The 13,551-nt window shown below is 43.5% G+C and overlaps 1 protein-coding gene across 1 annotated transcript; it reads right to left on the bottom strand.

The window, feature by feature from the left end:
• Window positions 1-1,594: 1,594 nt before the first annotated feature.
• On the bottom strand, window positions 1,595-13,095 carry ADGRG5 (adhesion G protein-coupled receptor G5). Its single transcript, XM_044660449.1, has 12 exons — window positions 12,978-13,095; window positions 12,527-12,623; window positions 10,578-10,725; window positions 9,398-9,511; window positions 8,698-8,814; window positions 7,473-7,515; window positions 6,003-6,112; window positions 5,731-5,852; window positions 4,760-5,019; window positions 3,008-3,125; window positions 2,609-2,883; window positions 1,595-1,821 (listed from the first exon to the last, which is right to left on the bottom strand). Exons 1-12 carry the CDS (start codon window positions 13,093-13,095, stop codon window positions 1,595-1,597), a joined length of 1,749 nt encoding a protein of 582 aa, XP_044516384.1.
• Window positions 13,096-13,551: the final 456 nt, after the last annotated feature.

Raw genomic sequence — 13,551 nt, 5'->3', positions numbered from 1 at the left:
TGGGGGGGGGTGGGGGGGTGGGGTGGTATAGGAATTTTGATTAGGATATAATATAATTAACTGGGTAAATTTAGGTAGAGATCAGTATAGAAGCCTGTTGGATCTTGGTGAGAGGAATTTAGTTTTACCCCAGTTAGATCACCCCACTTTCTTCCCTTACATGTCTGAGTTAAATAATAAACCCTATTTTATCATCTTATTGTTACCTTGTCAGTCTCTCCCTGAATCCTTTCCCAGATCTAAAGGATTTTGAATAACTGGCCCAAGGACTATTACATCAAAAACCTAGAAATCATCTAAACCCCTTCTTAACCATTATTCCACCAACCTACTAACATTTAATTAGCTACTTATTATTTCAGATATTAAGGGAAAAGCCAGCTACTCCTCCTTCCACTTAATAATGACCTCTTTCTCTATTTGTCCAATAGAAAGGAAGCTTGGTGTAATAGGCAAGGGGATGATTAAAGAGTAAGTAACTTTTGGGTTCAAAACTTGCCTCTAACACATACTGTCTGTGTGATCCTGAGTAAATTATTTAACCTCTCAGTTGCTGCTCATTTTAATCAGGCCAGATTCTTCATGATCTCATTTGATGTTTTCTTAACAAAGATAATGGAGTAGTTTGCCATTTCTTTCTCTATCTCAATTAGCAGACGAGGAAACTGAGGTAAAAAGAGTGAAGTGATTTGCCCACTGCTGCACAGCTAGTAAGTGTCTGAGGCCAGATTTGAACTCAGAAAGAGGAGTCTTCCTGATTCAAAGCTCAGTGCTCTATCCATTGCACCACCCAACTACTCAAATTTCTCAGTGCCCACAAACAAAAATCTAAGACCATCAGTTACAGAGGAGATACTGATCTGTATTGGTGACAGAGGATCCCATGGTAAGAGTTCCACACAGAGATAAAATCACAGGTTTAAAAAAAAAGTCTCTATAGAGCTTTATATTCTCCAGGTTATTTACACAGAAGTCATTAAATTGAGTTATAAGATTCCCAAATGCCAGAGCTATAAAGGACCCTAGAAATGATCTAATTGAAGGTCATCTTTTTTATATATGGGTAAACTGAGGCCTGAAGAAGGCAACTTCTCAGGATCACATAAAGCTAAGATTAAAACTCAACATTCCTGACTGTCCTAGGGTCTAACCCTTTTCCTACTGCAATACACTACCTCTTTCCTCCTCCCAGCCTTCACGAGAGGTAGTATTATCCCCATCTGGCAAATTAGTTCAAAGCTCATAGCATCACTGTGACTCGGCAGAGGCGACATAATAAATCAGTGGGAGGATCAAAGCTAGACTTCAGGCCTTCTGCCTTCTAAGCCAGGGCTCTTTCCCATTTCAATACTATGATTTTCCCCAAAGACCACTGCATTAATGCTCAAACACCCTCTGGCTAGGTCTTTCCATCCTACTCCAAAGAAAGATGTCCTATGGGGAAAATGAAATGCCTCTGGCAGTGGTCGGTACCTCTCTTTGCTTAGAGGAAAATCAAGGACAAGAATTAGCTCTCTGAGTGTGGGCTCAGAATCCTGACCATTTCCTGGCTTCCAGGGAAGCCACAAGTCCTGGGCTTGGGGGATGTTCCTCCTTATGTCCCTGGACATTCCATATCCTTTTCCACCTCACCATCTTGGTGACTTATGCCTTGTGGATGGAAAGGCCTGAATAAACAGGTGAGAGAGGAAGGTTGTGGACATCTCTTAGAAGAATTGTGGTTCTGAGGCCCTGTCCGTGCCATCTGTGAAGAACTGGAGGTTTCGGCCTCCAAATTAGAGTGTCGCTTCTGAGCACAGAACCACAGGAAGAGGAAGAAACCTGTGGGTAGAAAGATGGCGTGTTAGTGGAAGAATCAGATGAGCAATCTTGGCCCCAGAGTCACAGATACCCTTCTGGGAGGATCTAGCCATTCCCCAGGATCCCAAGACATGAATAATCCCTATCTCAGAAAAGGGATTAGAGAATGGTGGATGGAGCATTTTGAGAAGACCAGAAGGAATGGATCCAGTGTTCTCAACAGGGAAGCAAATGAAGCTTCTGACCAATCTAGACAGCCATTGACTAGGAGAGCAGGGCAAATTTAAAGAATCTAAGGCTAACAAGTTGCCCTGGACAATGCCCAAGACACATGGGACAAGAGTTGAGTTTCTGGAAATCAGTGCAGTCACAATGAGGGTCAAATTTGAGAGCTGCTGGCCTGTGCCCCACCTTTAAATCATGGGATTTGAAACTGGAAGTAAGATTAGAATTTAGAGGATCCTAGCTCTAGTGCTGGAAAGGACCTGAGAACCCTCCTTCATTTTAGAGGAAAGGGACTTGTCCAGGGACACACAGATAGGAGTGACAAGCAGGATGAGAAAAGTACTATGCTAAAGTCATAGGAATAATTCCTGACTCTACTCCTCCTCTTCTTCAGGTGGCAAATGTTCACAGATCCCCTGAATTCCTTTGAACCCTCCCTCTGATCACCCAACAGGGACTGAGAAAGAGATGAGGAGATGTTCTAAGCTCACTATCTCTCCTTCCCTACAAAGATAACTATTCCCACAACCACATATAGCCTTTCCGTCTCTCCCTCAGTCATTCAAGAAAGAGAATCACTGACCATAGAAAGAGTTGAAGATCGTGAAAAGGAAGAGCTGAGGCAACAGGATGGGATGGAATGAGAAGAAGGCCAGGGTCCAGGTGATCCCCAGCAGCACACTCAAACCCAAGACAGTGGTGATGTCTTGGCAGGGTCGTGATTCCCACTTCTCCCGAGAACGCAGGCCCCGGAGCATCTTTACTGCCCAGATGAGGATGACCAGGTTGAAGAGGGTTGTGATACCTACATAGCCCATGACAAAGACCCAATGGATTTCCCTTGATTTGATCCAGCACCTGGGAAAGAAGGAAAGGCTGCCAGAAATCTGATCTGAGCTAGGAAAGGAAGCCAGGAGCCCTAGCTCTCAGCCATCCCCTTTAGCTACAACCCCCTGGAGTCTAGAGTTCCCCAGACACTCACATGGAAGCATTCTGAGGGCTGGTATCATTCTGCAGGCTGTTCTGTATTTGAATTTCATAGTATCCATATGCAGAAGTTTTCACAAGGAGAAGGAACACCACTATGATGGCAGGAAGCCCTATTTGGGCAAGACAGCATCAGTTCGGGGGACTGACCTAGAGGTTGCCCTGTGGTTTTGCCATACAGGTTAAAGCAATGGAGCCAGTGGGAAGGATTTATAGCAGGGGTCAGCAACCTTTTTGGCCGTGAGAGCCATAAACGCCACATTTTTTAAAATGTAATTTCGTGAGAGCCGTACAGTGCTCACAGTGCGCTCCTGTAATAGCGCCTGAAAAAAAAATTGACTTTATGGCTCCTGCAGAAAGAGCCATATCTGGCCCTCAAAAGAGACAGATATAGCTCGAGAGCCATACATTGCCGACCCCTGATCTATAGGATCTCAACTGTTCCTAGAAAGGATAATAATGTGACTTTATACTAAACCACCCATAGGCAGTTAGGTGGCCCAGTGGATAGAGTGATGAACCTGGAGTTAGTAAAGCCTGACTTCAAATTCAGCCTCATATTTATTAGCTGCATGGACTTGGGCAAGTCACTCAACTTGTCTGCCTCAATTTCCTCAACTATAAAGTTGGGATAATAAAATCTCTTAGGCTTGTCGTTAGAATCAAATGAGATAATGTGTGAAGGGGTTAGCACATAGTAGAGGCTTAATAAGTACTTGTTTAATTCCATACTGTCTTCTAACCATCCTTTGACAAAAACACACACTCACACACACACACACACACACACACACACACAATCATTTATCTATTTCTTAAGGTCTCTAATTACATCACACACACCCTCCTAGAAGTGTAATCAATTGATACTCTTCCCAGACAGTCCCAAAATGTTTGGAAGCTTCAAGATAAGTCCATTCTCCTAATTGGTGACTAGCTTATTAGACCACTATTCTAGGAGGAGACCCAATCATGCTTCACTTCATTTCAGCACTTTAGATCCCTTCTCACCAGACACCATATCCCTGAATGGATGCTCTTCTACCTTTCAGCTCTCCTTTATACATTTTCTTCCTCCATTAGAATGTAAGGTACTAAAAAGTAAGGATTCTCTCATTTGCTTATACTTGCATCCCTAGTGCTTAGCACACACTCTGACACACAGTAAACCCTTAATAAATGTTTTCGGTTTCTATATCCCTTTCCGTGTCCCTAGTCTGACCTATTAATAGAACTTTTATCCCTGTCTTTCTTTCTTATTTATCTATCCAAACATTCATCGATTCAGCTATCCATTCTTTTCTCTATCCATCTATCTACTCTCCTTTTCATCTAGTGTCTATCTATAATATATCTCTCCATTTATCATCTGTCTACATCATCTATCCAACCATTCATCTATCCAAACTCCTATCTATCCATTCATCTATCTTCCTATCTATTTATCCATCCATGCATCTATTTATCATCTATCTCCTTATCTATCCACCTATCTACCCATCCATCAATCCTCCTGCCCATACATCTGTCCATGTCTCCCACTATCTGTCTGTCTGTCTGTCTATCTATCTATCTATCTATCTATCTATCTATTTATCTATCTATCTGTCTATCTATCTATTTAATCTTGACTTTGTACTATTGAGAAAGTGGGTAGAGGTAATTGTGATGAAGGAAGAGGAAGTAATAGCAGGCCTGGGTAATAGAGATTCAAGCATGGCAGAGGTAGGAAGGGATTTGTGCTCACCCCAACCCAGGGCACAGAGTTTGAGGATGTATCTTCGGATGTAGATGTTATAAACTCGGACAAGGAGCATGTAGAGGTTGAAGCCCTCAATGACCATCCAGGTGAGGCAGCTGAGCAGGGAATAATGCAGCAGGGCAGCTATGGCTACACACCCTACTGACAGTGAGGTCAGGAAAGGGCTTAGCAAGAAGGTGACATTCAAGAGGATGACAGACACATGGAGATTCATGTGGATATGTGTTGTGGAATCATTCTTCTTCCTGGAGTGAGATATGGGTAACTTTTCTGTTATAAGTCTAAGTAAATAATTCATCCCCACCAAAGATTATCTACCCTTCCCCACACCCACTGACATCACCAGGAGTTCCAGGCCCAGCAATCTTGCCTCTAAAAACCTCTAGTTAACTGGCTTTCATCACTAGAATTTATCTGTCCTCAGCATAGTTCTCCTACTCTCTATCCCATCTCCACATCATTTTCCATTAAAGCTGGAACAGGAAGACTTAAATCTTATTGAGATCAACCTTTGGGATTTGCCTCTTCCTGGAGACCTCCATCCCAAAGAGGTACCACTGTGTCTACACTTCAAACCATATTTGGAAATACTGGGGTCTCTCTCATATTGGAAACTCAGGAAACAGAGGAAACAGGCTCAGGAAGAATCTCTAGAGAGAATCTCTAGCTTCTTGCCTAAGTGTTTTCATCTGTTCAGAGAAAATGATTGAGAGACCAGGGAGGAAATCAGGAAGAATCTCTAGAGAGAATCTCTAGCTTCTTGCCTAAGTGTTTTCATCTGTTCAGAGAAAATGATTGAGAGACCAGGGAGGAAATCATGAAGAGAAGAGATCAAGGTAAAATATTTTTCTTGGTGGAGAGAGAAGAGGGATGGATATGGATGGAAATCTGATGACATGGAGAATGACATGGGAATCTGACCCCTAGAAAAACCTGCCAGTGGGGCCAGGGCATACCTGGAATAAAGATGGAATAGGATGGTGAATAGAGAAGCCACAATGGACAGGCTACAGCCCACAATGGAAATGTAGTTAAGTGGGTCCAATAGCTCCTTGCTAATCTTGGTTGATGAGAGTTTCTGAAAGAGATGGGACAAAAGGTAGGGGAAGAGGGAGGGAATTGAATGGGATCTGGACTTACAAAACAGATAAGTTGACTATCCCAAAGAAGCCTTTCTCCTCTAAGACCAGAGTGGGTGGAAAAGGCCTGATTTGGACTGGTCACTTACCATGAGGACAGCAAAGTAAGTGAGGTGATCACAGTGGCATATGACCTGATATGGTGCCTCCAGGACAGTCTTGCATCCCTCACTGCTCCAGGCCCCCCAACTAATTTTTCCTGGGGAAGAAATGGATAGAAGTAGCCAAAGAATAAGAGGCCATTTATTTGTCACCTCAATAGACATGTTAGGTACCAATCATCTCAATTATTTAATTGGGAGAAGGGGTAAAGTGGATTATCCAGGACAAATGAGGCATCATAGATTCTTGATTTTAGTGTTAGGAAGGATCTTGGATATAATCTAATCCAACCCCTTTCTTTCTACATCAGTGCTCAGAGATGTTCAACAGTTCAATGTCACACAACTAGCAATGCCAGAACTGAGATTCAAAACTAGGTCTTCTGATTCCCAATCCAATTATTTTTCCATTCTACCCAAACTGACTTTCCCCCCTCCCAACAATCAATGCAACTTCAAGAAGTCAAGGCAGTTTAATACTGGCCAGAGTATGTCTGAATTAAGAAGGACTTTTGTGGTGGGTAGAGGAGAGAAGGAAGGGATGGAGACTGGAAAAAAAAGATTAATATAAATAAATTCATGCATAGGCCTTGGTTTTCTCTTTTGAGAAATGAACATATTCTCTACTACCACACCCAACATGGTGGCACAGATAAAATGAAATCAAATGTGTGATGATTAAACAAGACTTTGTATGGGAACATAATAGAATGTCACCAGGCATAGAACAAGGACAGAAAAATATAGAGAAGCATGGAAATACTTATATAAACTGATACGAAATGAAGTTAGCAGAGTCAGAAAAACAATCTATATGATGACAATAACAATGTGTTAACAACACCAAGGACCAAAACATTTAAAATTGATGTTGTTGAATGACAAAGAACAAGGTTGGACCAAAAAAAGAGATATGAGGTGATGCTGTTCCCAGCTTTTTTACAGAAATATCTGTTGGGGGGAAGGCTGGTGTGTAGCCCATGCGTGCTACATAGAACACTGTCTTTTCCTTCCTCATATGTTGATTGGTTTTACACATTTTCCCCCTCTTCTCCCTTTTTTCTTTCTTACAAAAAAATTTTGTTATAAGAAATGGTTTTTTGGAAGGAAAGGGAGGATATGGGAGAAATCGAGGTGATGGATGGGAAAAAACCCTCAAAAGGCATCAATAACATCTATTTGAAAAAATAAACCCCAAAATGAGATTAGGGATAGGAAAGGGTAGTGAAAGATAAAAAGCGTCTATGAGCTTCCCTTTACCACAGCCAGTGCCAAGGCCGAGTTGACTTCCTAACATTGTTGCATAAATCTGGGGAATGACAGGGCCATTTCTAGAAGCTATGACTTCCCCTGGACCCACAACACTCTGTAGCCTTGGGCACCCAGTTGTTCATTCTTTGCTGACATCTTCAGCCTCTGATAAGCCCTCCCAAGATTGTTCCTACTGTTGGAATTCACCTGCTCCTTCTTTCCAAAAGACACACGTCAAATCATATCTGTCCTGTGAGGGAGGAAAGAGAAGGCCAAGAGAGAAGACTCTGGTCAGTTGTCAAAGTGTCAGAGATGAAAGGGCTTCCATCCTTATTTATTCCCTAAATTGCTTGTTTCTGAGCCTAGTCTGATGTGAGCCCTCATCTTGATCTCGAGCTGCCTTTGCCTTCAGCGATGGGCAGATTCCCACATTGTCAAGCCATTGGGAGGAATTTTCTGAAATTAACATAATCAATAGAGATATATTCTGTGTAATGTTATGGGAAACTGGAGTTGGGAGGAAATGTGGAAACTAGTATCTCTCCAGTCATCTCTTAGAAATAATCTTATCTGACTTCTTCTTGCTTATGACCTCACTGCTAATAAGTAAAAGGAGCAAGATTCAAATCTGGGTTGTCTGACTACAAATTCAGTTCTTGTAACCATGGAAAAATTTTCTTAATTAATGAATTAAAAAAACAGATTAAAAAAATTCAGTTCTGTTAGGCATAGAGTTTTAGAGCTAGAAGGGCTCTCAAGGATCAAACGGATTGTCTTCCTTATTAGACAAGTGAGGAAACTGAGACCCATAGGAAAGGAAATGCTCGCCCAAGGTCACATGGTATGGTAGTGGAAGAGTTGGGACTAGAATATAGCTCTGCTGACTCCCAGAGAAGGCTCTTTCAGCGCAGCCTCAACCCCTCCTTCCAACAGGACAAATGCCTCCATGCATTGTAAGGGCCGTCTCCACTACCCACTGGAACTTGAGATTCCTAAGTCTGACATGAAGCTACTTTACTTTCTAGAAGTTCCATTTAGGGGTATCGCAGTGGATCATTCCAGTCAAATACAATCCTTGAACCTCCATCCCTTGACTAATCCCAAACATTGAACAAACAGTGATGGAGCCCTGAGTGGTGTAACATGGAGATGGCAGGGTGGAATTCCTGCAAGGTACAACCCCTTTGGGTTGAGGCTTGATCCTGTGTCTTGCAGGAATTCCACCCTGCCATCTCCATGTTACAGTGGTTAAATTATTGGAGGGGGGGGTAATGCCCCATTTTTTTTCAAAACGCAGTGGCTTGGAAATAATTCCAAATGTTCTGTTTTTGTGCCAGTAGTTTATAAAGTGGGGTGTGTCTGTGTGTGTGTGTGTGTGTGTGTGTGTGTGTGTGTGTGTGTGTGTGTGTTGGAGCAGTTCCCTTCTGCTCACCAGGCTTTCATTGTGCCAAAAGCTGATGTTCACATTCTGCTTCAAGTTGGACACACTATGGTTCACCAAGCTGGCTCCTAGGATGTTATTGTTGAGCAGAAGACTGTTGTCATCATCCTAGAATCAAGAAAGATGAATGAAGAGAAAGACAAGACAAGCATCCCAAAGGCCACTAGCCAAACACAGAAGCCATGAGCTCCGCAGCTGCCTGCCATCAGATCAGCTGTTTTCTCCCCGATGCCACTTGTCTTGCCCTGGTGATGGGCCAAGTAGGGGTTGGGTTTGGGGATAGACCGATATTTCTTTTCTCAGTGTACTCAGTGCAAGAGGAAGTTAGGTTTGCATAGGAAGGGGCAGAGGAAGCACAGTTGACCCAGTAAAAATCAAGAAGGCTTGGATTAGTATAGAAAGGAGTGGGTGAGTAAAGAATGGCCTCAGAAAGGGCAGGGAAAGCAAGGGTTGGCATAGAGAGGGCACAGAGGAGGAAGGTCACCATAGAAGAGGAAGTTTTGGTACAACAGGGAAAAGGAAAGATTGGGGCACGGTCCCCTTATATATGACTACCCTTCTGCCACTCAGAGTCAGAGGGCCTGGGACCAAAGCTGGAGGGATGTGGAAAGATGGAGCCCAGATGATGGGATGCTCCTGGGAGGGGGACTGGGGCATTTCTTCCCACCTTGTCTCCCTTGGGGACTCTGACCTGGAAGAAATCGTTCATGTTGAAGTAGATACAGATTAACCGCAGCTTCTGGTTTGCTTTGCAGGCGTGCTGAGTCAGCTCAGTAGGGAACTGCATGAAGTGCCTGGTTTTGGCCTGAGGGGATCCAGAAGAGCTATGAACATTGGCCAAGCCATTGCAATAAGAATTTACTTTTCATTTTTCTTGAGGGGACCAGTTAAAAGTCCCAGCCCTTGAGGGGAGCAAGGAGACCCTGAATTCCCATCAGAGGGTATATGGTACCTGTAGGATGAAATACTCAGGCTACTGTTCCAGAGTTTGGTGTGTTAAACACTAAAGTAAATGTGGAACCCAGGAGGGCAGTAAGATGGACCATGGGGCGGTCTTCCTGTGTTCCTCTGAACAAATACCATTGGGACTCATTATAACGGGTAATAATGGGATAATGATGCTCTGATTGGTCAAGGAGTCAATATGGTGAATCAAATAGTTTCGGAGGGCAGAGCTCTATTTCAGCAAAACGATAGGCCCAAGGAAGAAATGAGTCTGGCCAGTAGGAAACTCTCACTGGGGAGACATGTCCTCTGCTCTTGGGGAACCTGCAGTCTGGAGAATGGTTTCATAAGACTCCTCAAGGACTTTCTAGTAGTGGAATCCCCTCCTTTGATCGATGATAAAATTGGAGTTCTGAGAGGTAAATAACCATGAAAATTAACAAATGGCAGACTTGAGATTGGAGCCCAAGTTTTCTCCCCTAAATAGAATAATTTTTCCACTACACAAATCACTTTTCATCTTTATGCCATTATCACATTTATCTCACACTAGGAACTCAAAGCACATTTTATCTTTATAAAAACCCTGAGAAGTAGGTGTTGTTATCATATCTAGTTTACATAGGGGGAAACTGAGGCAAAGAGAAATAAGTATACAATGGGGGTCACACAGCTTGGGTGTCTTCTGGATTGCCAGTTGACCTCTTCATCCACGACACCACCCAGCCAACATGATTTTCCACAGAAAGAAAGCCAGGTCTAAGGGAGTTTGGTCCCAGGATCACACTGAGTCAGAAGCAAAGCCAAGATGATGTCTATGGAATCCTGATTCCTCCTCACCTACTGCCTGTGGAAGGGGAATCTCAAGAATTAAGACTGAAGACTTCTACAGTGTGAAAAGAGCTAAGAGAAGAGATGCCCCCGACCTTCTCTAAGTATGAACTGTTGATGGTCAACCCGGAGAAGTTACAGGTGAGCTTGTAGACCAGAGCCTGGATGGCTTCGACTTCGATGGTGACATTCTCTGTGGAGAAGGTGATTTCCTTCAGCTTAGCCTCCAATTTGTGGATAGCTCTGGGAAAGGAAGGGAGGGATGATCAGATGATGAGGAGGGATGGAGGGGAGGATGGTAACTGGTGAGCCCCCAACTAAAGGGGGAAGAAGACAGAAGCCATGTTTGGTCAGATCTTCCTAACTCCAAGTCCTTCTCTATCCACTGGGCCAACTAGCTGCCATTTCATTCAGAGACCAGGTTGATGGGAGTTTGGTGCCAAAATCACTGAGTCAGAAGCAAAGCCTTCCCCACCAATTCCCTAGGGGACCAACAATCCACTTCTAAGCCCTAGGTTGGCCATTCTGTGCCCAGTGTAGAAGATGAAGAGAATTTATTAACCAAATTGTGAGAGGGGCATTGGAGCTGTTGTCTGCACTCTAGGCTGATAACACCAGAATGTCAGAGTGTTTAAGGCTCTGACCATGGGAGCTCCCTCCTCTAAGGGAAAGGGTAGACTGGGAAAGGAATGAAAGTATCCATTCCCCTTGTACCTTTAAGAATATTTTAAATTAATAATTTAAGAAAAATACCAGTGGATAGAGAGCTTGTCCTGGAGATAGCAGGTTCTAGGTTCAAATCTGGCCTTAGATACTTCCTAGTTGTGTGACCCTGGACAAGTCACTTAACTCCCATTACCTATTTCTTTCTCCTCTTCTACCTTAGAACCATAGTATTGATTCTAAGATGGAAGTTAAGGATGAAGGAGAAGGAGAAGGAGAAGGAGAAGGAGAAGAAGAAGAAGAAGAAGAAGAAGAAGAAGAAGAAGAAGAAGAAGAAGAAGAAGAAGAAGACCAGCTCTTTTGAACTGGAAAGCACACAGCATAATAAGGTGGGAGAAAATGGGAAGTGGGGGACTGGGGGAGCTGGCTAGGTGACCCCTAGGATAAAACCCATGTCATATCTCTAGATCAGAGTTTTGTATTTGCTCATTATAACATTCAATCTATGTAGTTCTTTCCCTCCCACCCTCAGATACATGGGAGAAATAAGACTCAGGGAGATGATGGCATTATTATAATAATGTAACACATTTCTAATTTGCAGCAAAACTACAGAGGGAAGGAAGGAAAAGAACATACAATTATTAAGTTCCTACTATGTTCTATGGTTGCCCTGATAAGGATTTTGCAAATATTATCTCATTCTGTTTTCACAATGACCCTGGGAGGGAGATGCTATGATTATCTTTATTTTACAGATGAGGAAACTGAAGCAGACAGTGGTTAAGTGACTCGTCCAAGGCCACCCAGCTAGTAAGTATCTGAAGTCAGTTTTGAATGTGAGAATTCCTGATTCCAGGCTCAGATCTATTTATAGTGCCTCATTTCACAGAGGAGGAAATTTAGACTCCAAGGGGTTAAGCAACTTGCCTAGGGTCATACCACAGTAACTTTCAGGGTCAGGATTCCGAACCCACTCGTCTTGGCTCTATAGCCTTCCTTCTTTCCACCACATCCCAGTCTCCCCAAGTCTTTCTGGTGTGACAAAAAGAGGAATGGTCTTGGGAGTCTAGAGACTACAATTAGACCCTTTCACCAGCTGAATTAAAAGCCAGCTCCTCATCCCTTCACCCCCAGAGTCCTGCAGTTATTCTGCAAAATAAGAAAATGCAATTCACTCTGCTTATCAGACATGGCATTGTGTAAGCCATAAACTTCCCCAGTACTTAGAATGGTTGCTGCCTGAAGTCACATAGCCAGTTGGGATCTGGCTTAGGGCTAGAACCAGGCCCCCCACCCCGGCTCCCCTATCTTGAAACTGGACTCCAAGAAGGGGAACAGGTGGTGGAGAGGAAGAAGGGGAACGCTCAGCCCCCATTACCTTTGTTTATCTAGAAGGCTCTGCAATCTCTGACTGGAGGTATTAGTTGTCAGATTCCTCATGTAATGCTCCACATCTTCAATTGGCCTTTGGGGATCTGAAGTCATAGCCATGCAGGTTGCAGGGGGCTTAAGACCCCAGCTTGGACTTCTCCCCTATGTTCCCCCATCTCCCCAGGGCTCAGGCTGCACAGAACACCGTGATGGAAAAACTCAACCTTTTATCTTTCTTGCCCCATTCCCTGGTCTTCATCATCTTTGCCTACATCCATCTAGGCCCCCTGAGGTGCCCTGGCCTGCCCTCCCACCCACCTCCCCTGTCCCCGGGCTCTGTGGCTCTCCCCAAAACATATGTGCATGATGAGCACACACACAAGGACAGGATGTGACTTTAATCATTGGCCCCGGCTCAATTATGTGCCCTCGGTTCCTCTATACGTGAGCTGACTTACCTATACAAGCCCAGCCCCAGTCAGCCAGAAGGCACAGGAACAAGATCTTCCTAGGAAGCATCCTTGGCCCACAGCCCCAGAGCTGGCACCACACCTGTAGACTCCCTGTTTGACTCATAAGCTTTAAAGCTGAAAGGGAAGTCTGAAGGCAGATGGAAACATATCATATTTCACTTTCTTTCTTCATTTTTGTCAACTTTTTTTTGTTTGAGATCTCTTCCACAAATGGAAAAATGTTTTACATTATGGCACTTGTAAAATCTATATCAGATTGTTTGCCATACTAGGGAAGGGGGAGAGGAGAAAGGAAGGAAGGAAGGAAGGAAGGAAGGAAGGAAGGAAGGAAGGAAGGAAGGAAGAAGGAAGGAAGGAAGGAGGAAAGGGAAGAAGGAAGGAAAAAACAAAGAGGCAAAAATATCATACATGCTCATTTTCTTATACCTCCTATACTTATTGACCTATTACTCTCAAAGGGGAAACATTTCTATTATCTCTAGTTGTCTATCAAGAGTAGAAAGTTCTTTGGATGGAATGGCATACTGATTGCATTTCCAAGTGAATCCTAAGAAGCTCG

Source organism: Gracilinanus agilis, chromosome 2, assembly GCF_016433145.1.
Source record: "Gracilinanus agilis isolate LMUSP501 chromosome 2, AgileGrace, whole genome shotgun sequence".
Taxonomy (NCBI): domain Eukaryota; kingdom Metazoa; phylum Chordata; class Mammalia; order Didelphimorphia; family Didelphidae; genus Gracilinanus; species Gracilinanus agilis.
Note: the sequence above shows the minus strand (reverse complement) of the source record. Positions and strands in the feature narration are given on the sequence as shown.

Coding starts and splice junctions, on each gene's coding strand:
- ADGRG5 (XM_044660449.1), bottom strand. CDS start 13,095: ATGAGTCAAACAGGGAGTCTACAGGTGTGGTGCCAGCTCTGGGGCTGT. Junction 8,815..9,397: donor ACATGAACGATTTCTTCCAG/GTCAGAGTCCCC, acceptor TCTTGATTCTAG/GATGATGACAACAGTCTTCT. Junction 5,853..6,002: donor CTTACTTTGCTGTCCTCATG/GTAAGTGACCAG, acceptor CATCTCTTTCAG/AAACTCTCATCAACCAAGAT.